The sequence below is a fragment of the Aquarana catesbeiana genome, linkage group LG09 (assembly GCF_042186555.1).
Source record: "Aquarana catesbeiana isolate 2022-GZ linkage group LG09, ASM4218655v1, whole genome shotgun sequence".
NCBI lineage: Eukaryota > Metazoa > Chordata > Amphibia > Anura > Ranidae > Aquarana > Aquarana catesbeiana.
This window is the reverse complement of record NC_133332.1, coordinates 303,228,684-303,252,175: the sequence shown is the minus strand read 5'-3', so window position 1 is coordinate 303,252,175 and position 23,492 is coordinate 303,228,684. Positions and strand designations below refer to the sequence as shown.

The 23,492-nt window shown below is 45.4% G+C and overlaps 1 protein-coding gene across 1 annotated transcript in view; it reads left to right on the top strand.

Annotated features, from left to right (window-relative positions):
- The first annotated feature begins 508 nt into the window (after positions 1 to 508).
- SETX (senataxin) overlaps positions 509 to 23,492 on the top strand; it is a 246,402-nt gene continuing 223,418 nt past the window's right edge. The window contains exons 1-3 of the mRNA XM_073600527.1: positions 509 to 892; positions 2,135 to 2,322; positions 9,125 to 9,335. Of these exons, the coding sequence (XP_073456628.1) occupies positions 2,143 to 2,322; positions 9,125 to 9,335 (391 nt within the window). The 5' untranslated portion in view covers positions 509 to 892; positions 2,135 to 2,142. The remainder of the gene's footprint in view (positions 893 to 2,134; positions 2,323 to 9,124; positions 9,336 to 23,492) is intronic.

Sequence of the window (23,492 nt, the reverse complement as noted above, 5' to 3'; positions counted from 1 at the left end):
TTCTATGCAGAGGCTTGGCCCCTCCCACAGGCACAGCTCTATACTTTTTCTCGACCTGCCATTGATATACACACGAGGCCCCGCCCCCCTTCACCAGAGCAGGGGGCGGGGCGGGGGCGGTGCAGCTTCTCGACTTTTCCCTATTAATATAGACTGTGCTATACATGACATGGGCACGCCCCCCTCAGCAGAGCAGGCTAGGTGTGGGGCAGCTCTATATTTCATATTGACCTTGTCCCATGCCCGCCCCCCTTCTCCAGAGCAGGCTAGGGGCGTATTAGGGGCGGGGTGGGGCTGGAGGCGTTAATGATAATGTACTCGCACCGCCTCCGCCCGCCCGCCCGAGTCTAAAATTTTCTTTGACCGAAAGTAGAGGCTGCGCACGCGCGGTAATGCCGCGGTGAAGTCGCGCACGCGCAGTAAGGCCCCGCCGTCAGCTGCGTTCTGACGTACCCGCCCGCTCGAGTCTAAAATGTTCCTCGACCGGAAGGAGAGGCTGCGCACGCGCGGTAAAGCCGCGGTGAAGTCGCGCACGCGCGGTAAAGCCCCGCCGTCAGCTGTGTTCTGACGTAGACGCACAGGAAGTGACGTGACGCCGAGAGCCTGTATAGGTCGCAGGAGTTTTTTTTTTGGAACAGGTGTATGTGAGAGAAATTTGATCGTCCACTCATATCCCTGCTGAGGTGAAGAGACGGAGGGCTCCGCACGGGTTGGCATCTGCAGTGCGCTCGTGTGTCGGCTCCATGTCTGGCAGCACACGCAGTGAGCTCATCCCGTCCTGGAGGCACACATGGTGTGCGGGCTCCCCGTTCTATCAGTAGCATCAGCTGTATCGGCTTACAGCTCATTATAAGGCAATCCAACAGGTCCCCGGGAGGAGGGGGAAGATCGGGTGAGTCTTCTTGTCGTTGTTTACAGAATAATTGGAGTCCATCCATCCAGCTCGATCCCCCAAGACGCCCTTTTGCCTGCCAGTGCCATTCTTCTGACGTACATCGGCGTGCGCCGGTCAGCAAGCGGTTAAGTAACGGGCTGCAGTGCAACCGCATGTAATGCACGTAGTTGCTGTGCAGTGCTGCATTCTTTCCATGGTTATTAAGTGCGGTGAGGAGACGTCATCATCTCTGAGCTGTCCATGGAATACCTCTGAAAATTGGTCCACTGCACGTTGCTTTTCAGGCCCCGTTTGCAATCGCCGCAAGTCCAAGTTGCACTGCAATGCTGGAAAAAACGCAGCACCCTTGTTCGGGTGCCATCAATGACACCTAGACATGGTGTAGTTGTGTCGTGATTGTAGAGCGATCACCCCAAAAAAAAAAAAAAAAAAAAAAGCAGGAGCCTCTTTTGGGCGACAAGCTTTGTGCAATGCGATTTCAGCGAGATTTATTGTGGCAAAACCGCACTGCGTCTAGGTGCCATTAAAAATGAATGGAACCTGATCGGGCATGCTGCGCTTTGCCAGCATTGCAGTGCGATGTGGAATGGCGGACAGAATCGCAGTGATTGCGCCTGCGATCTCAAGCTGCTAGATGTGAATGGGGCCTCGGAGGTGGTGGCGATGTTGGCCATGGCTGTAAATGAGCTCTAAGTGTTAGCTGCAGCCGGAACAAATCAGGTCCCCCGCCCTGACAAACAAGGCGATGCTGTGTGGCAGAGCTGTGTGAATCTCAGGACTGGACAGAAATACAAATCCTGAGGCAGGTAAACCCATTCCTTAGTATCTGTGTATTTAGCATTTCAGCCTCATACCCCGACTCCAAACCAAATTTTTTTTTTTTTTTTTTTTAGTCTTGACGGTCTGGGTAGAGTTTTATTTGTCGGGTTTTTTTTCTAATTTCATTTGGGAGCTTTTCCTTAATTTGTTGTGCTGTGCATAAGAAATGGCGGCATGAGCCTTACCTGGGCAAGAAGTCACATACATTGGCAGAAATTCTAATCCTTCCCCACTCTTCTAAAAAAAAAAACAAAAAAACTTTTGGTTTTGTTTCTTGTCTGTGTCCCTGTTGAAGTGTTCTGGCACTTCCTGTCCTTCCTCTTCCAGATAGATGTTGCATTAGGGCCAGTTTTTAACTGTTTCATTTGGTAATGTTGCAGGATTCGTGGGTCTCAACAAACTTTTCAATGTCTTTCACAGACAGGATAATGAGCACCTGTCGCTGGTGCACACCTGGGGGCTCTGACACAGGAGAACTGCTTGAGCGCTATGCTGCCAAGGAATTACAAAACGAGGATTTCATTGGTGCCAATGATGACCTCTCCTACTGCATGGAGTGTGTGGTGGAATACCACAGAGCCAGAGATGAAGTTGCGCAGCTTCACAAGGTAGAAGATGTCGAGACCTCAAGAAAATACCGTTTATTGGGGTTCTATAATACAAAGTAGGCGAATGTCATTGTAACATCTTTGACATGGGGTCTTCTACCACTTGCCATCAATATTGCACTTTTATCTGAAGACTAGCAAAGATGCTTATTTCAGGCACGGGAGGAATCGGAGTGATAGATGGAATCCCGTGTCCACTGATAAAGATTGTGGAAAAGAGACCTGGATCATAAATGGAGTTTAGGTAGAGAAGGAGACACAAGAGGTGTGATAACTGTTGACTAAGCTCATCTTCACTCTTGGATGCCACAAATGGGAAAGCTTTTATTAATTTTCTTCGTAAAAAGTCAGTTCACCACCTAAATATAGTCAAACTTGGGAAAAATGTTAAGCACTGGGTGGTGTATAAATGATGTTGGTGGAGTTGATAGTGTCAGACTTCATGTGTCATGAGCACACCAGCATTGAAGCGGCAACAGAATCTGTCGCCTGGCTGGGAATATAAGGAGCAAAGAAGAGAGTGAAGGCAGCAGAGATCAGTGGTGCATCTTAGAGGGGCAGCAAGCGTTAATGATCTAGTAAAGCCTCGTACACACAATGGATATATCAGAAGAATGATCGACTTTTATTTTTGCAGGCTAGTTCCATATCGAAAATTGAGGTTACTTTACGAAAATTCTCGTACGACAGAATGCAACTTCGGAAGTGATGTAATGTGTTCTTTCGATCTGAGCATGCGTGGTCTTGGTCTTTCATGTGTTTGTTTTTTGGGGTTTTTTTTCGGACGAATACTGTACTGATTAAACGCAAATCGTTTGTTCTGGTATTGCGTGAGAAACATTTTTGTGTTTGTCCCTTTGGGTAACTTCGCATGAACTGTCGCGATCGGCTCTCGAAAGCTGTGTACTAACGATCATATTATCTTACAATCCTTTCAGAATCTGTATTTTTTTTTTTTGTCTGATTGTGTGTGTGTGTACTAGGCTTAAGACTGGATAAGTAGAGCTCAGTGATGGATTGAACAGGACATGTTGAAGATCAGGGATGGTGGTGCTGGATAGGGAGAGTGTGAGCAGTGATAATGATGAAGCAGGATGAAAAAAAAGGTGTTGGTAATCAATGACCGTTGAGCAGGATTGGAAAGGTGAAAGCATGAATCTGTGACACTCGAGTACGATGGAGAAGAGATATTGGAAATCAGTGATGGCAGATTGGGATGCAAGTGAAGCAGTAGGAATCGGTCATGGTAGAATGGGGTTTGAGAAGTGGTGACACTTCAGAATTGGATTTAACAGCGTGGTGATGTAAGAGGACCAATACCAGTTGTGTTAGTGGATTGGAAAGTGATGCAGCAGGGATTGGCGATAATGCAGTGTGATATTACGTGAAGTAGCAGGGATCAAATATTGAAGAATGGGGCATGAAGAAAGGCGGCTAGAATCAATTTTAGTGGACCTGGATTTCAGGGTAGGCAGTGGGGATCAGTGACTGCAGAAAGGATGGGAGTGGAGGCAGCAGGGACCAGTGGCGGCAGAACAGGATGGGGTGTGGTTTGTCTGGGATTGACAACAGAATAGGATGGGAGATGAAGCAGCGAGGATCAGTGATGGCAAAATAGGATTGAAGAGGAGGCAGCGGCGATCAGTCATGGCAGGATGGGAGATGGGACAGCTGAGATCATTGTCAATGGGACGAGAGAGGATGCAGCAGAGATCTGTGACTGCAGGGCAGGGTGAGAGAGGAAGCAGGGATAGTCAGTGACAGCAGAACCAGATGGGAGAAGAGGTAGTGAGGATCACTGATAGCAAATCAGGAGAGGAGGGATCAGTGATGAAAGCAGTATGGAAGGAGTGGCGAGGGTCAATGAACACCAAATGGGATTGTAGAGCAGAGATCAGTGATGGCAGAACAGTATGGGAGAGGAGGCATTGGTGGTCAAAATCGGCAAAGCAGGGATCGGTGATGGGAGAGAAGGAGTGAATTGGCAAGGGTCAGTTTTGAAGGGAGAGGAGGCAGGGAGATCAATAATAGTAGAACATGGGAGAGGAGGAAGCATGGTTAGTGACTCCAGAACAGGATGGGAGATTAAGTAACCGAGATCAGCGACGGCAAGATGGGACATGACAGGAAATGGTGGGAATAAGTCGCAGTGCAGTACGGTTTAAGGGGTGGAGGTTGGCAGAGCAGGGTGGGAGAGGTGAATTTGTGACGATGGAGCAGAGTTGGAGAGGAGGATGACCAGTGATGATGGGATGTAAAGTGACCAAAAAGTATCAGTAGCGGTGGAGTGGATGCAGCAGGGATTAGTTATAGTGTATTGACATATTTAATGAGATTGAAGCGATCAGAGATAGGATGGGAGGTATGCCAGATAATCTGTTAGTGGACCAGGATTGGAGAGGTGGCAGCAGGTATCAGTGTTGTAAGAACAGGATGTGAAAAGAGATGGTGCAAATCGATAATGGCAAAAATGGAAGGGAGATCACATAGTGATCTGAATTGGCAGGCTAGGAGAGAAATTAGTGAGGATCCGTGCCTGCAAAGTAGGATTGGAGAGGAGGTAGGCGGTGATCCGTGATGGCAGGACAGTATAGGAACTCCTTGGTTTAGTTATAGTGGAGTGAGCTATTACATGGGGTAGTGGGGATCAGAGATGATAGAAGGGGACTTGAGGTTAGGCAGTTTAAATCTGGTACAGTGCACCGGGGTTGGAGAGGAGAAGCAGATATCGGTGATGTCCAGATAGGAGGCATAAAGGATCAGTGATGGCAGGACAAGGTTGAAGAGAGAGCAACAAGGATAGGTGATGGCAAAATGGGATATGAGAGGAAGCAAAGGAAATAAGCAGGACAAAATCAGAGATGGTGGCATGGTCAGTGTGCAGAGAAAGACAGGCTGGGAAAGGGGGGGGGGGAGCTGTGATCGACAGTAGTACAGGATGTGATGGGAGGCAGTAATGATTGATGGTGACGACTACAACAGACTGGCATGGTTGAAAAGGGTTCAGTGATGGTGATTGGAGAGAAGGCAGCTGGGATCAGAAGTAGCAAAACAGGATAAGAGCGAAGGCAGCAAAAATAGAGGAAGCAGCATGGATCAGAGCAGAACCGGGTAAGAGGAAGCGGCCAGGATCAGTGATTGCTAAATGGAATAGAACAGGAGGGAGCAGGGATTTGTGATTTCAGAACAGGATGGGAGAATACAGTGGGGGTTAAAAATCAGAACAGGATGAGAGAGGAGGCAGCAGGGATTACTGTTGGTGGAACAAGGTGAGAGAGGAGATTGGACATTTGGTGATGGTGGAGAGGAGTTGGAAAGGAGGACCAGTGATAAGAAAATGGGATGTAAGGGGACTACCAAGTATCAGTGGTGGAGTGGATTGTGAGAAGATGCAGAAGGTATTTTAGTGGAGTGAGATTTTACATGAAGTAGTGGGATCAAGGATGGAAAAATAGCACATGAGATAAGGCAGCTAGAATCTTACAGTGAACTAGGATTGGAAATCTGTGATGGCAGAAAAGGTTTGGAGTGGAGGCAGCAGAGATCAGTGATGGCAAAACAGGATGGGAGAGGAAGCAAAAGAAGATGGTGATAACAGAACAGGAGGATCAGAGAGGAGGGAGCTGGAATTGGTGATGTTAGAACAGGTGGGAGAGGAACCAGCATGGTCAGTTTGTGTAGAGCAGGATTGGAGGGACAGGATTGGAGTGGAGGCAGTGGGGATTTTTGATGGCAGGAAAGGAGGCAGTATGATCCGTGAATGCAGACCAGGTTGGAAAGTAGCCAGGTGAAATTGATAGCGGAACAGGCTGGTAGAGAAGTCGGCTATGATCACCAATGATGGAACAGGAGGCAGTGGAGATTGGTAATGACAGACCAGCTTGGGAGAGAAGGCATCCGAGTTCATTGATGGTAGAACAGGATTGGAGAGGAGGCAGTGGAGATCCGCATTGGCAGCCATGGAGATAATTGATGGCAAAACCAGGATTGGGGAGGAGAGCACAGGGAACGATAATGGCAGATCGGGATGTGAGAGGAGGCAGCAAGGATTATGAAGGCCAGAACCGGATGGGACAGGAGGCAACGTGATCAGTTAATGCAAACCAGGATTGGAGAGGAGGCAGTGGAGATGAATGACAGCAGAACCGTGATGACAATGGGTTGTAGGGGGGCCAGAAACTATCATTCGTTTTGGAGCGAATTTCAATCAATGTAGCAGGGATTGGTTTTACGTAGTGGAATGAGATTACACAAGTTATTGATGATCAGAGATCATGGGGTAATGCAGCTCAAATCTATTAATGGACCAACATTGGAGAGGAGGCTGTGCAGGGATTAGCTATGTCTGAACAAAATGGATGAGGAGGTAGTACGGATCAGTGAGTGCAGAAAATATTGAATTAGGAGACAACTGGATAGAAGAGAAGGCAGCAGCAATTTGCAGCGGTGGGACAGGGAGAGATGGCAGCAAAAGTTTGATGGTACAGCAGGATTGGAGAGGAGACAGCAGAGATGAGTGATTGCAGAACGGGACAGAAGGAGCAGGGATCAGAAGATAGAAGAGGTAGCAGTGTGATTAGTGAATGCAGAACCTCTTTGTATAGGGGACAGCAGAGATCAGTAATGGTGAAGTAGGTTGGGTGAGAAGCTGAAGAAATTGGTGTCTGTGGAGCAGAGTTGGAAAGGAGGCGGACCAATGATGAAAGTATTGGATATAGGAAGACCAGTAATTTTTAGTAAGGAATGTGAGGCAAAGTAGCAAGAATATACTAGTGGACCATGATAGGGGAGGGAGGCGGCAAAGATCAGATTTGGCAGAACAGAATGGGAGAGAAGGCAAAAGAGTTCTTTGGCATGAGATAGGTTGGGAGAGAAGTCAATGACCTCAACGCAGAATAGTAGAGGAGGCAGTGGGCATTAATGATGGTAGAACAAGATTGGAGAGGAGGTACTGTGGTCCGTGACTGCAAATCAAACTTGTAGATGAGGCTGTGGAGATTAGCAATTAGAACTGAAAAGGAGAGGAGACTGCAGGGATGGCAAAACCATATGAAAGAGGAGGCAACAAAAATCGGTGACAGTGGGGCATAATTGGAGAGGAAGTGGACCAGTTATGACAGAATGGGATGTAAGGGGACCAGTGTTTAACTAGTTTTGGAGCAGATTGTAGCATGATGCTGCAGGGATTGGTTATAGTGGAGTGAGTTATTGCATAGGTTAGCAGCGATCAGTGCTAGAAGTATGTGACATTTAGGCTAAGGCAGTTTGAATCTGTAGAAATGGACCAAAGGGGAGGCAGCAAGTATCGACAATGTCAGAATAGGAGAGGAGGTAGTGGGGATCTGTGATTGCAGCAGGAAAGGAGAGGAAGCAGTGGTGATTAGTGAAGGCAATGCAGGATGGTAGAGAAAGAAACAAGGATTGTGATGCAAAACCGGATGGGAGAGGAGACAACAGAGATGAGTTTTATGGCAGTAGATGGAGCAGCAACTATGCCCCACAGAAAAGGATATGAGGACCAGTAAGAATCTGCAGTGGTGGATTGGACTGTGAGATGAGGCAGCAGGGTTTGGTTATAGTGGAGTGAGAGTCCTCTATTGAAGATGGAAGAATGGGGTGGTAAGGCAGCTAGAATTTGTTAGTGTACCAGGATTGGGTAGGAGGCAGCTGGTATCGGTGATGGGAGAGAAGGTAGTGGGGATACGTGATGAGAAAAAAGAATTGAAGCAATGGTAGCTGGGATCAGTGACAGCAAGAATGGATAGGAGAGTATGTTGTTGGGATCAGTGGCAGCAGGACCGGATTGGAGAGAAAGTCACAAGGATCAATGGCAGCAAAACAGGATAGGAGAACAGTGAGTGGAGATCAGTGATGGCAAAGCAGGAGAGAAGAGGAGGGAGTGGGGTTCAGAAGTGGCATAAAGGGATGGGGGAAGCAGCAGGATGGTTAATGACTTTAAAACAGGATTCAAGTGGAGTCTGTGGAGATAATGGTAGAATAAGGTGGTGAAACAGGGTGGGAGAGGTTTGCAGCTGCAATCTTTGAAGGAACAGGATGGGACTGTGAGGCAGTGGGGATTGGTGATGACAAATCAGGATGAGAGAGGAGGCAACAGGGCCCAGTGATGATAGAAAAGGATGGCAGGAGAAGCAGTTGAATTTCAAATTGGCGGAACAGGATAGCAAAGAAGGCAGTGGAAATCTGTAACAGCAGGACAAGAGAGAAGACAACGAGAATCAGAAGCTGCATAGCAGTATGGGAGTGGAAGCAGCGAGGATCAGTGACAGCAAAACCCCATAGGAGAGAAGGTAGCAGGGATCAATGGTGGCAAAATATAATGGAGAAAGAGACCGTGAGGATTGGCGATGGCAGAACAAGATGTGAAAGGAGACAGATGTGATCATTAATGGTAGAAATGGATGGGAGAGGAGGCATGGCGATTCAGTGATGGCAGAACATAATGGGGAGAGGAGACAGTAGGGATCAAAAATGTCAGAACAGATTGGGAGAGGAAGCAACAGGAATTGGTGATCATGTAAGGCGGTGTACGAAGAGGCAGTAAAGATCAGTGAAAATGTAGAGGACTACGAGAGGAGGCAGGAAGAATCTGTCACAGTGGAGTGCAATTTGAGAGGAGATGGTTGGGACCCCTGCCCTTCTGATTTGGGCTCTGCATCTATGAATATTTAAAATGTTTGCACCCACAGTGAACTCGCATTGTTGTAATAATCTTACTAACTGATTAAGCCAAATGTTTGATGAGGTATATTTTCTTCTGTTGCTATATCTTTGATTTTATCAGTCTCTGTGGACCTTGGAAACCTCACGGCTTATTGCACAGTTGGAGAACGCAATGCGGGAAGAGATTGAGGATGATGATGAGCTCTACTTAGTTGAAGAAGATGGAGAGAAACAACTTCATGGCTACAGTGACTGCAGTTTTGAGAGCAATGTCCGGGTGCCGTTATTGGAGATCCTCAAGTTTCCATATTTGCTTGTTGACAAACGTGTTAGTAAGTATTATTTCAGAAAAACTATAAACCTTGAGAATGTATCTAGGCAGATAGAAGACAGAAATTCTACCAACTAGATATACTTGATATCCAGATCGCCGGGACACTTTTTCATATATAGTGCTTTTATATGAAACAGATAATACGGTGAGGATCCTATGTGCTCTGTGAATTCAGGTATTTCTTCCACCAAGCATAACACCACGTGCAGAGAACCCCTAATGGAATTGCACTCACCAGAAATTCAGCAAGTATCAGCTTTAAATGGTATTAATAGGTCTGCACCGATTCTCAAACGACCACCAGATGCCAGCATTGCCCTCGGTAGCTCCAATAAAATATGTGGGAGAAATGGAATGTCCACATAGTGTGATATTGCTAAAACACTTTATTTAAAACATCCAGATACCCCCCAATAAGAAACAAGTGTACCAAAGAGTATTATAAAATGAGCAAATAAGAAAGTGCACTGTGCCTGTTGCGTATCCAAAATCGGGTGGGTATTAGGAGCGTTTGTCGTATGGAGCTGCACCGCTTCCTGATTCCTCCCTAGTCTGTGGAGCGCAAGCATCACTTCCGGTAGTTCACGACACTGACGCGTTTCGTCACTTCTGGACTTCGTCTGAGGGCGTGAACTACCAGATGAAAGGCCGCTTGGCCTATGGTTTGCTTGGCGCTAGACAAGCACCTTACCGGACTGAGATGGAAGTTGACAAAAAGAAAAATGACATACGAACTAAATACATAAATAAATGCTCAACCTATGTATTTATTTTATGTATTTAGTTCGTATGTCATTTTTCTTTTTGCCAACTTCCATTTCAGTCTGGTAAAGTGCTTGTCTAGCGCCAAGCAAACCATAGGGGCACATACGTGGGAGATGCTGTTTCGCTCATTGCTGACAGTAACTTACATATGGGCGTGAGTCTTTGTCCCCGTTGACGTTTTGGCTCCTCTGATTGGCTGCTAGACCTGTCACTGGTATAAGTATCGCCCTTTCATCTGGTAGTTCACGCCCTCAGACGAAGTCCGGAAGTGACTAAACGCGTCAAGGTCGTGACCTACCGGAAGTGACGCTTACGCTCCACAGACTAGGGAGGAATCAGGAAGCGGTGCAGCTCCATACGACGAACGCTCTAATAAAGGACTATATATGAAAAAGTGTCCCAGCGATCTGGACATTAAGCGCTGCTGCAATACTGAAAGACTTTTTATCTTTACTTTATAAAAATATCATATTGCTTTTAATTGTAATCTATTTTTGAAGTAGCTGCTGATCATTAGCACAAAAGTTTATTGGTGCTGCTTTATACTGTTGGTGATGGTGTACTTGGCGCGGAGTGATGTTTTGATAGGTGGGCACGTAGAACATCTTTATATATATATAATTATCTAGGTATACTTGATAGCCTAAGAAAAAGGGTAAGGCAAAAATTATCAGCTTCTCAAAATAACAAACATGCTTGCATAATAATTAGTCATTTGTCCTCCAACTAAATGGACCAGCTGACCAAATATTTTCACTTGTTTAACTACCAATACTTCTAGAGCATTTTTTTTCCATTTGTGCACACCTTGGTGGTTGAACTAGATGGGCTAGTGGCGATATTTATTTATTTTTTTCCAGCATCGCAAATTATGCAACTATGTGAAATTGCATTTTTGGCCATAAAATTACTTAAAACCTTCAGAACATTATATATTTTCTTGAAGATCTCAGGAAAATCCTTTTATTTATACCATGCAGCGGGACTGTGCCTGCACTGCATAGGTTAACTGCTCGTTTTCAGCTAGGAGATTGCAGAGCAGACATATATTTGCCTAATCCGCCAAGCGCAAGACTGGTCCCCGTCTCTCTAGACTTGAGGACGACAGGAACAGTCCACCGCTGGAAGTGGGGGATCTAAGGACCGGGTAAATGCAGCTTTCCCCTGTGCCCTCAGACTAAACGAGCAGTTAACCCATGCAGTGCAGGCAAAGCCCCATGAGATTACATTTTTTTTTTTTTTATTTTTTTAATTTTTTTAAAGCAGAGGCCTTGTAGAATAAAAAAGATAGTAGTTTTAGTAGATAGCAATTTTTCATGTTGCACAATATTTGCTCATCTGTTTATCAAATGCATATTTTCAGGAAATAAAATATGGGGTTGTGTTAAGGAAAATGGATACCAAACATGGCAAGTCTTAAAATTCCGTGTGCCTGTGATATTGCAAAAGACCATAGTACCCAAAAATCTCCTTAGGCGACGCTTTAAACGCATCATCAGTTACTCACCAGATTAGAGATAACTGTGGCCTCTGGTGCTAGAATTATAGCTCTCATGCCATCTGCGGCGATGCCTAACATATGTGGTGCGATTGCCGTTTACATGCACGCCCTGGGTTTGCATTTGTATTTGTGGGTGCGTGCAGTGCAGTGGGGGTTATGGTAATTTTCCTTTTTGTGATGGCTGTTACTGCTATGCTTAACCCTTACTCTTTTTGGACGTACTTCGTACATCCAAAGAGCTTAAGTTGTTAAAGTGGTTGTTAGGCCACTACTATAAAAAAAACTCCCTTCCCCCTCTGTAACATAACAATATGTGTGCCTGTGTTATTTAAAAAAATATGCCAACCTGTACCTATATCAGAGCGGCTCGTGTGACTCCTCGGCTCTCTCCTCTCTTCCCTTCCTCCCTGGCTGATGTCATCAGGAGTGCTTGGTCCCGCCCACTGGAGCTGTCAGCCAGGCAGAGGAGAGAGCCAAAGGGTTACGTGGGTGCCGGGAGCCACTCTGATATAGGTACAGATCGGCATACTGTATATAAAATTATAATCTCTATCCGAGCGGCTCCCGGCGCTCACGTGACTCCTTGGCTCTCTCCTCTGCATGGCTGACAGCTCCAGTGGGTGGGGCCAAGCACTCCTGATGACGTCAGCTGGGGAAAAGAGGAGAGAGCGCCGAGGAGTCGCGTAAGAGAGGAGAACAGAGAAGGACAAAGCAGGGCTGCGGATGACAGAGGCACGTAAACTGACCACGGTGTTGGGGCTCAGCAGCCATGATAAACCGTGGTCAGTTTAGAGAGGGGAAGACATAGCCAGGCAGGATCAGCCAGGTTTTTTTAGGTGATAGAAGGGGCCAAATTTACACAGCACAAGCACTGTGCTGTATAACATGCTTTAAGGAAACAGGATCCGTTTGGTTTTGTTTTTTTTTTGTTTTTTTAGTTAGCGAACACTTTAAATAGAATAGAGTGCACAATAATTTGATTAATTCATTAATGTATGGTTGGTGTGTGTGATTTCTTTTTTTTTTTTTCCTCCCCTAAAAGTGTATGTAAACCCTCACATATACCCAGTGAAGTGAACATCCTCAGATGAAACCTCCCTACATACGTTTTACATGTATATCTGCTGTCTTCAGCTTACTATTTTCTTTAGAAAGTGCACATCCTGTTAGAGATTTTCTCTTCCTGTTCAGCACTGGGTGTGGATTCTTGGCATACACTGTGTGACAGCTGATTGGAGGAAAGGCTTACACACCCCCTCCACATAGGCAAAGAAGGGAAGGAATGTGCTGTGAATAGACAAGCTCTCTGCTAATCTATTTATAGCACCCACCGGACACAAATTTTGGGCTGGTTTTATCTCTGTTGTCGGAGAACTTGTCAGAAGTTTTCATGTAGAAGAATGGAGCAGTATAAAGACACAGGACTTAGTCTACATTCACACCTGAGTGTCGTTTTCTGGTGTTTTTGCAGCGTTTTTGTACATGCGTTTTGAGGTCAAAAGGTCACCAATGTAAAATGCCGGTAATCTGCCTAAAAAAGAAGCTCATGTACTTTTTTTGAGCTACAGGCGTTTTGCTTCAGGCGACAGAACGCTCAGATGTGAACGGGGCTAATTAAATGAATGGGATTTTGCTTGTTTGGCATTTTAAACTTTTGAGATGAGCGTTTTACGAGCTGAAAACGCTCAGTTATTATTTCAGGTGGAAAGTCACGCGATTTGCCACTTTTTTTTTTTTTTTTTCAGACTTTTTTTTTCTTTTTTCCTATGTATTTGCGCGCATATGCGTTTGTGCAAATTTGCGCAAACTTATTCTCGCGTTCTTGTTCTGCAGTATGTAAATGGAAAAAAGTTCCTCCTTGCAGGAGTTTATTGGCCCAACTAATTGATTTATTGGTAATGCAGACTTAGAAAATACAAAAGAAAAAGTTACATTTTTATATCATTTTTTTTCCTTCCCTCTTTTTTTTTTTTTTTCCATCAGTTGGATGTAGGACCACTCTATTGCTCAACCTACCTCAATTTTTCTCTAAATCTGCAGTAGGTAAATGGTCATTTGCACGCATGAGGTTTAAATTACTGACCAAAATTTTATTTTTACTGAAGAATGCACGGCGCTTGTTTACGCGCCTCTGTGCATAACCGCATTACAGTTAATGGGCTGTGTTTTAGCTCAGTAAAAAAAAAGAGGCCTAAGTGTAGGGCTGCAACTAACTATTATTTCATAATCGATTAGTTGGCCAAATATTGTTTTGATCGGATAAAATAAAAAAAAAAAACAAATGCCATTTTTTTTTTTTTTTCATTTATTTCAAATAATAATGAAAAAACTGAGTGTTACACTCAAACTGCATCACAACATAACTACTAAAGTAAATTTGTCACTCATTACTGACAATGCAGTGAGGGGGCTGGTCCTGAATGGGAGAGGGGATCGTACTGGAGAGTGAGGAGGGAGTTGGCTAGTTTGGAGACCAGGTGTTAGAGGGAGTAGGAAGGGAGGGAGTTTGGAAGAGAAGGCATGTGGGAGAGGAACCGGGCCAGAGGGGGTTGCGAAAGGAAAGGAGTTTGTTTTGGACAAGGGACCAGACCCAAAAGGGGGGGGGGGGAGTGGGCTGGGGTCAGACCAAAGCGGGATGGAGGAACTGGACCGGAGTGTGGCAAGGAGAGGTGGCGGCTCCAACCGGAGTGTGGAAGGGAGAGGTCTGTATTCCTCAAACTGACACCAGTGATGGGGCACTATCTCCCCAACCCCCCCCCCCCAGAACACTAATGACGGGGCACTATTCATCCCACGACCCCCCCCCCCCCCCCAGGACCCCAATGACTGGGCACTATTCCCCCCCACGGAACACCAATGACGAGGCACTTTCTTATCGTACATCACGGGACACAGAGCCATAGTTACTATGTGGGTTATAGGCCACCTTCAGGTGATAGACACTGGCACGCCCTAAATTAAAAGGTGCCCTCCCTATATAACCCCTCCCACTGGTGGGAGTACCTCAGTTTTTTCGCCAGTGTCTAAGGTGTTGGTCACAAGTAAAGATATGCTGTGCTGAGCTCCTTGCTGGGGCTAGCCATGCAGCTGGATCCATTCAAAGTGTCTTTTTGGCCGAATTGAATGGTACCTGGGCCTGCTATCCGAAGAAACGAGGTCTTGCTTGTAACGCTTCTCTTTTTAGAGAGCTGGACCCCGGAATCCAGTTCTTTTTGGTAGTAAGGCCATAAAGTTTTACTGGCGGTGGTGCTATTACAGGTCCAGGATTGTGGGTTCCTTCGAGGATCCCCAGCTCCTGAAGGTTTAACGGAACCCACTGTGAAGGGTGAATATTGGGTCTGTTGGTTTACCACAGAAAACCCTGCAACGGGAAAGGTAAATGGAGTTTTTCTAAGAAATTTTCAAAAAATTTCTTATGAATGTCTCCTTTAATTAGTAAATGTTATCATGCCTATGTGTCACCACTGGGGGCTGTATAGAGCACTTACGTCTCATGCTTCTCAGAGAGCCCACGATGTGTCCAGGAAACAGCAGTTTTCTCTTCCTCCAGCCGGCAGCAGACTTCCGGTAAGTCTGGAGGGGTTTTGCCCCCCCACCAGACCCCCCCCCCCCCCCCCGTGCTGTTTTTTCTTTTTTTTTTTTTCTTCAGGGAAGGAGCGCTTCGAGAAAAAAAAAAAAAAAAAGCCCCCCCCCCCCACACACACACCATTTCTTTCTGTTGATCCCATGGGATTGGAGCCCGCGAGGAGAGAGGAAGGGCCGTAGTGACGGGGGGGTTGGGCGCTTAGCGCGGCATTGGCGTCCTCCAACGCCCAGCACAGGGAATGCGTGTTTTAAAGGCTCCATTGTTGCTGGCAAGCTGCGGAGGGACACAGGAGCAAAGGTATATATGAGGTTTCGTGACACAGGCATTCCTTTGACACATTTACTTCTGCATCAGGCTGAGCATTAATAGCAGCAGCAGAGCTGGACTATTAAGCAATGCATGTATTCCTTCTGGTAGTACCTCTGCTTTGTGCATCGGGCTATGGTCAGGAGGGAGGTTAAAATTACCTCAAAAAAGGGGCTCTAGAAAGACTATAGTCACTAGGGAGCCTAGACCCATCTGAGAAAAGATGGCATCCCCTCCTGAGAGTAATATGGCTGGTCAGAAAGAGCCATCTGGAGGGGCAAGTGTTGAAGCTGGTTTTAGCATTGCAGCCCCTGTATATATGACTAAGGAGTTTTTTTTTTTTTTTTTTTTTTTTCTTCAACTATTCTAAGTTTGGAGCAAAAAATGGATGCTTTAATCGCATCCTAGATTGGGTCTAAGCATAAACAGGTCCCCGTCCATTGCTCAGGACCCTCATGCTGAGGATCAAGGGGCGAGAGACGACGAATTTCTCTCAAGGAACCAGGAAGAGGCTGATGTCCGAAGAACCTAATATGAAAGGATCAGGTTCGCAGGAAAGGTGGTTGGTACTATCTCTCACTGAATTGGTCCGCTCCACATTTTTACTGCCAGTAAGCGCAGTCAATCAATGAGCCCACTTCTGGTTTGGGTTCACTCACTAAAGTCCCCTCAATCTGTTAATGTTTTTCCGATCCATTCATGGCTAAAAAAGCTTATATATTCTGAGTGGGAGCACCCAGATAAACAGTTTTTTCCTCCAAAAAAGTTTTCAATACTTTATCCTATAGAGGAAGAGTTCTATAAGAAATAGGGATTTCCAGCAGTTGACACTGCTATATCCTCTGTACCTGACTTGCCCAGTAGACAATGCTCATATGCTAAAGGATCCAACAGATAAGTTTGAATTCCTTTTTAAAAGCTATATTTTGCTCGCAGGTTCAGCCTGCGCTGGCAGCGATCATAGTATCTCAGTCCTTAAAGGACCAGTTTATGGAAGTAGATTATTAGTAGAACAAGATTATTCCTGATCAGCAGGCCCAAGATTTGGCCGGGATATCGGAAGCGTTGTGTTTTACAGTAGACGCTATGAAAGATTCTATTCTCCAGGCCCCAAGGCTCATGCTAGGGCTGGTACATGTGCATAGAATCCTATGGTTGAAAAATTGGTCAGCCAAAGCACCATGCAAAAGCGCTTGGCCAGTTTCCCATTTCATGGTGAATGGTTATTTTAGACGATCTGCATAGGTATATCCAAAGAATTTCTAGTGGGATAAGTTCCCTTTTACTGGTTAAAAAGAAGTTTCAAACATGCTTCTTCTCCGGTGCCAGGGGCATTTAGCCTCCAGGCAGTCATGACGGCCTCCACCGTCAGGTTCATGAGGTAAACCTCAGGGTCAGTCCCAGGGCCAAAAGAGGACCTGGAGGAGGAAACCCACAAAACAAAATATTAATGCCTCTTTATGAAGGGGTACCCCCACTCGCTCAAGAGTGGGGGGGAAGGCTTCTACAGTTTTCTACAGGGTCTGGCAGGAACAATGTCAAGACAGACGGGTGGCTTCCTCAATTTCTCTAGGTTACAAACTAGAGTTCTGAGGGTTCCCGTCTCCTCGTTTTCTCAGATCAAACGTTCCCAGAGATCCAGTGAAAAAAGAAGTCTCTCTTTCTAGCTTTGGATCATTTCTTGTCTCAAAGAGTGATATGGGTGCTTCCCTTGGAATCGCAAGGATTAGGGTTTTTATTCAAACCTTTTCACGTTTCCAAAGCCAAACCGGTTTTTGAATATCCGTTCTTTTCGCATGGAGTCACCTGTCTCCTCCTTTGGCCAGATTAGGGGCTCAAGGTATAACGCTACTAGCCTACTAGGACAATCTACTCTCCATAGATCAATCGGTAGCCCGCTTAAAACCAAAGTTTGGTCACCAGTCAGCTACCTGGAATACCTAGGTTGGATTCTCAACCTAGAAAAATCCTCCTTAAAACCATCAAGGAGATTCCAGTACTTGGGGCTGATCATAGATACAGCTCAGAAGAGGATGTTTTTGCCCCAGGAAAGGATCAGTTCCATAATCGAACTGATTCAGTTGATCAAAAAAAAGAAGAATCCTTCTATTCGACTTTGCATAAAATTGTTGGGAAAGATGGTGGCTTCTTTCAAGGCCATTCCTTATGCGCAGTTTCATTCAAGACTGCTGCAAAACAGTATCCTGTCATCTTGGACAAGAAGGTCCAAGCTCTGGAATTCCCAAAGCGTTGACCCCCCCCCAACCCCCCCCCCTCCCCAAGGTGCGTCAGAGCCTCAATTGGTGGTTAATATCCAAAAATCTTCAAAAAATCCTTTCTACTAGTTACCTGGAAAGTGGTAATAACAGGTGCCAGCCTTCTGGGCTGGGGAGCAGTCCTGGAAGAAGCATCTGTCCAAGGGAAATGGTCCAAATCAGAGCTGACCTTGCTCATCAATATTCTAGAGATTCGGGCAGTACACCTGGCCCTGGAGGCCTGGACGCTTAGACTACGGATTTGTCCTGTCAATATCCAATCTGACAATGCCACAGCTGTGGCCCATATCAATCACCAAGGGGGCACAAGAAGTCATGCAGCCCAGAGAGAAGTGAATCATATTCTATCTTGGGAAAACAACATTCCTTGCCTATCAGCAATTTTCATTCCAAGAAGAGAGAATTGACAGGCGGACTACTTGAGTCGCCAACAGTTGTTCCCGGGAGAATGGTCCTTGCACCTTGACATCTTTCTGTCAATATGCCAAAAATGGGGAGTTCCGGACGTGGATCTGTTTGCGTCCAGGTTCAACAAGATCGGCAACTTTGTGTCAAGGACAAAGGGATCCGATGGCATACGGAACAGATACCTTTTTTCCGTGGGATCAGTTTTTCACTGATCTATGCGTTCCCTCCTGTTCTGCTACTTCCACACCTTCTCGCAGGATCAAGCAAGAAGGGAAGGAGGTGATTCTTGTGGCCCAGGAGATCTTGGTTTGCCGAAATCGTAAAAATGGCGGTAGGGGACCCTTGGACCCTGCCGCTATGGTCAGACCTTCTCTCGCAAGCTCCGGTATTCCATCCTACCTTACAAACGCTAAATTTAGCAGTTTGGCTATTGAGACCCACATTCTAAAAGATCGTGGGGTGTTAGCTTTAGTAGTTTCTACTTGGTTAATGCTAGGAAGCCGGCCTCCAGAGTCATATACTATAGAGTATGGAAGGCATATGTCTCCTGGTGTAAATCCAGGGGTTGGCACCCCAGGAAATATGTCATAGGTAGGATCCTTGAATTCCTACAGATAGGATTAGAAATGAAGCTAACCTTGAGTATTGGCAAGGCCAGATGTCGGCTTTATCAGTGTTTTTTCAAACAACCACTTGTTTCACACACTCTGGTTCATAACTTTATTCAGGGGGTAATCCTCCAGTCGCGTCACCCCTGAACCCTTGGGACCTAAATTTAGTCCTGTTGGCTTTACAAAAGCAGCCTTTTGGGCCAATATGAGATATTCCCTTGGTCCTCTTGACAAGGAAAAATAATTTTCTTGGTTGCCATATCTTCTGTGGGAAGAGTATCAGAGTTGTCTGCTCTTTCTTGTAAAGAGCCATATTTGATTATTCATAAGGATAAGGTTCTATTGCGGCCTCATCCTACATTCCTACCGAAGGTAGTGTCAGGTTTTCATTTAAACCAGGATATTGTTCTGCCTTCATTTTTTTCAGAACCTTGTTCTGAGGAAGAGAGGTCACTACATTCTCTTGATGTGGTGAGAGCGGTCAAGGTCTATTTGAAAGTGTCCACTCAGATTCATAAAACAGATGTTTTGTTTGTGTTGCCAGACGGTCCTAAAAGAGGACCGGCAGCATCAAAATCTTCTATTTCTAAATGGATTTGTCAAGTGATTGTTCAAGCTTATGGTTTAAAGAGGAAAATTCCTCCTTTTCATATTAAAGTGCACTCCACCAGGGCTGTTAGTGCTTCTTGTGCAGTGCATCACCAAGCCTCCATGGCTCAGATCTGCAAGGCTCAGTCCAGGTCTTCAGTCCATACATTTACCAGATTCTAACAAGTAGTTGTAAAAGATCATGAGGATATCGCCTTTGGGCACAGTGTGCTGCAGTATGCGTCCTCTAGTCTCTTGGTGCCCTACTAATGTGTCTCCCTCCCTTCAGTTGGCATTGCTAGGGGACATCCCACATAGTAACTTCTATGGCTCTGTGTCCCGTGATGTACAATAAGAAAATAGGATTTTTTTAACAGCTTACATGTAAAATCCTTTTCCTTGAAGTACATCACAGGACACAGAGGTCCCTCCCTCCTTTGGTATACACATGTATTGCTTTGCTACAAAACTGAGGTACTCCCACCAGTGGGAGGGGTTATATAGGGAGGGCACTTTTTAATTTAGGGCGTACCAGTGTCCATCACCTGAAGGTGGCCTATAACCCACATAGTAACTACTGGCTCTGTGTCCTGTGATGTACTTCAAAGAAAAGGATTTTACATCTCTATGGAGCTCCCCCCCCCCCCCCCCCCCCCAGGAACAACAATGATGGGCACTATTACCCGAAACACCCCCCCCCCCCGGAAATACCAAAATTAATGTTTTGCCAAGTTCACTCACTGCATTTTGAAAGTGAGCTGCTACTTTATTATATCGCAGCTCGGCGCTCACGTGACCGACTGAATCTCTCTCTTCCCTCAAGGCAGCAAAGCAGGCGTGGCAGCTGACAGAGGAAGGTTTATTGCAGCAGTCGCTAAATGGCAGCCCGCGGTCCGAACACGGACCGAGCAACGATCCTATCCGGACAGTCAGGCCGCCAGTGTACAGCTCCACATCCCCACTGCTCCGCTCAGTAGTCATTGGTTGCTGGGACTGCGGGTGCCCTGCAACCAATCGCATCACCTGTGCGCCCTGCCCCCAGCTGCTTTCTATCTCGCAGCTCCCAGGCCGGAGCCATGATGTCACGTGCACACCCCTGGCCCCTGCTGTTTGTTATCGCAGGGGTGATGACCGAGTAAGAGCCGGGAGCTGCGAGGTATTGTGCTATGTGTGCCCCTTCAGCAACACTCCCAGCGCAGCTCTCGTCCCCTGCAGCTTGTTACCTCATGATCCCTGCCTACCACAAGGTATGTTGGGTGTTTAAAGGGGCACTCTGATGGGCACATTGATTATAAGGTTCACTCTCATGGGTACAACAAAATATGCCCATCAGAGTGCCCCTAACATAAAATAAGGGGCACACGGATGGGCATATTTGTTGTGCTCTTCAGCATGCCCCTTAACATAAAATGTGCCCGTCAGAGTTCCCCTTAACATAAAATCTGCCCATGAGAGTGCCCCTTAACATAAAATGTGCCCATCAGCGTGCCCCTTATGTTATGTGGCACACTAGGCACATTTTATATCAAGGGGCACTCTGATGGGCACATATGTTAGTGGGGGCACAGTGATGGGCACATTTTGTTAAAGGGGCATGCTTATAGGTACATTATGTTAAGGGAGCACGCTGATGGGGACATCTGATGTATAGAGGCAGTCTGATGGGGGCACCTAATGTAAAGGAGCACTTTGATGGGCACACCTGATGTAAAGGGGCACTCTGATGACGGCACATAATGTAAGGGGGCACACTGATGGGAGACACCGGATGTAAGGGAGCCTTCTGATGAAGAAACCTGATGTTAGGGGGCACACTCATGGGGTCACCTAATATAAGAGGGTACTCTGACGGTGGCAACTGGTTTATGGGGGTAGTCTGTAGTCTGTTGTGTTCCCCCTACTGTGGTAGGGGGAACACTGTTGGGGACATTTTTACAATTTACAGAGTATTACCAGTGTGTGTGGAGGAAATGGTAAGAAAAGCGCCAGAGCGCCGCTTGTTTTAAAAAAAAAAAAGGAACGTGGACACGTACAATCTTTCATGGCACAGACTTGTGATTTGGACCTCGGCCGAAAACTTTTTTCGTTGCCGGATATCCTTGAATTGTATTTCACTGCCCCTGGTTTGTGTGCACAGGGAGTGAGTTAACACTTAATTAACCAGGGCATGTCTTATTTTACTACTTAACCCATTCATTTCAACCTGTATAAGCACTATTTAACAGTTTAGTCTCCTTTTTCTATTTTAAATTATTTGTTGGAAAAAAAATTATAAAGCAGATATATACATTGTTATCTTGTAAGGATTATGTAGGATTTACTGTTAAAAAAAATGTGGTTGTTTTATTTGAAATCAGTAAGAACTTAAATTAAGAACTTAAATTACTGATGCATTATGAGAAAAATGAAATCTATGCCAAAACCCCCCCCCCCCCCCCCAAAAAAAACACTATTTCTATACTTTTAATTTTTGGTACCAAGCATGTTAATTTTAATGTTGCAGTAAAAATAATAAGCAGCAGAATAAAATGTATGTTATCCCACAGTAATGGTGCTTTTGAAAGATTACTGGTCAAACCTCAAAAAATGCATTTTGTTTTCTGATAATTTTTTTTTTTTTTTTTTGGTCCTCCTTAAAATGCAAATAAATGAAATTCTCAGAGGACTTTAGGGTCACAAGAAAGCCCCGTTTGTCCCCCTAAAAACAATATATGTATCAGTTCTTTATCATAGGTAATTACAAAGTTATAGACTCATGAACAGACACCTACCAGACATGGTGTGAGAGCCAAAGTGGTTACAGTGCCTTGAAAAAGTATTTATACCCCTTGAAATTTTCCACATTTTTGTCATGTTACAACCAAAAACATAAATGGTTTTTTGAGATTTTATGTGATAGACCAACACAAAGTGGAACATAATTATGAAGTGGAAAGAAAATGATGGTTTTCCAAGTTTTTTTTTTTTTTTTTTTTACAAATATCTGAAAAGTGTGGCATGCGTTTGTATTCAGCCCCCTTTACTCTGATACCCCGAACTAAAATCTAGTGGAACCAATTGCCTTCAGAACTCACCTAATTAGTAAATAGAGTCCACCTGTGTGTAATTTAATCTCAGTATAAATGCTGTACAGCTGTGAAGCCCTCAGAGGTTTGTTAGAGAACCTTAGTGAACCTACAACATCCTGAAGACCAAGGAACACACCAGACAGGTCAGGGGTAAAGTTGTGGAGAAGTTTAAAGCAGGATTAGGTTATAAAAAAAAAAAAAATAATCCCAAACTTTGAACATCTCACGGAGCACTGTTTATTCCATCATCTGAAAATGGAAAGAGTATGGCACAACTGCAAACCTACCAAGACATGACCGTCCACATAAACCGACAGGCTGGGCAAGGAGAGCATTAATCAGAGAAGCAGCCAAAAGGCCCATGGTAACTCTGGAGGAGCTGCAGAGATCCACAGCTCAGGTGGGAGAATCTGTCCAAAGGACAACCTATTAGTCGTGCACGCCACAAATCTGACATTTTTATGGAAAAGTGGCAAGAAGAAAGTCATCCTTGAAAGAAAGCCATAAGAAGTCTCGTTTGCAGTTTGCGAGAAGCCATGTGGGGGACACAGCAAACGTGGCAGAAGGTGCTCTGGTCAGAAGAGACCAAAATGGAACTTTTTGCCTAAAAGCAAAATGCTATGTGAGGCGGAAAACTAACACTGCACATCACCCTGAACACGCCATTCCCACCGTGAAACATGGTGGTGGCAGCATCATGTTGTGGGGATCCTTTTCAGCAGGGACAGGGAAGCTGGTCAGAGTTGATGGGAAGATGGATGGAACAAAATACAGGGCAATTTTAGAAGAAAACCTGTTAGTCTGCAAAAGACTTGAGACTGGGGCGGAGGTTCACCTTCCAGCAGGACAACGACCCTAAACATACAGCCAGAGCTACAATGGAATGGTTTAGATCAAAGCATATTCATGTGTTAGAATGGTCCAGTCAAAGTCCAGACCTAAATAAAATTGAGAATCTGTGGCAAGACTTGAAAATTGCGTTTACAGACCCTCTTCATCTAATCTGACAGAGCTTGAGTTATTTTGCAAAGAAGAATGGGCAAAAA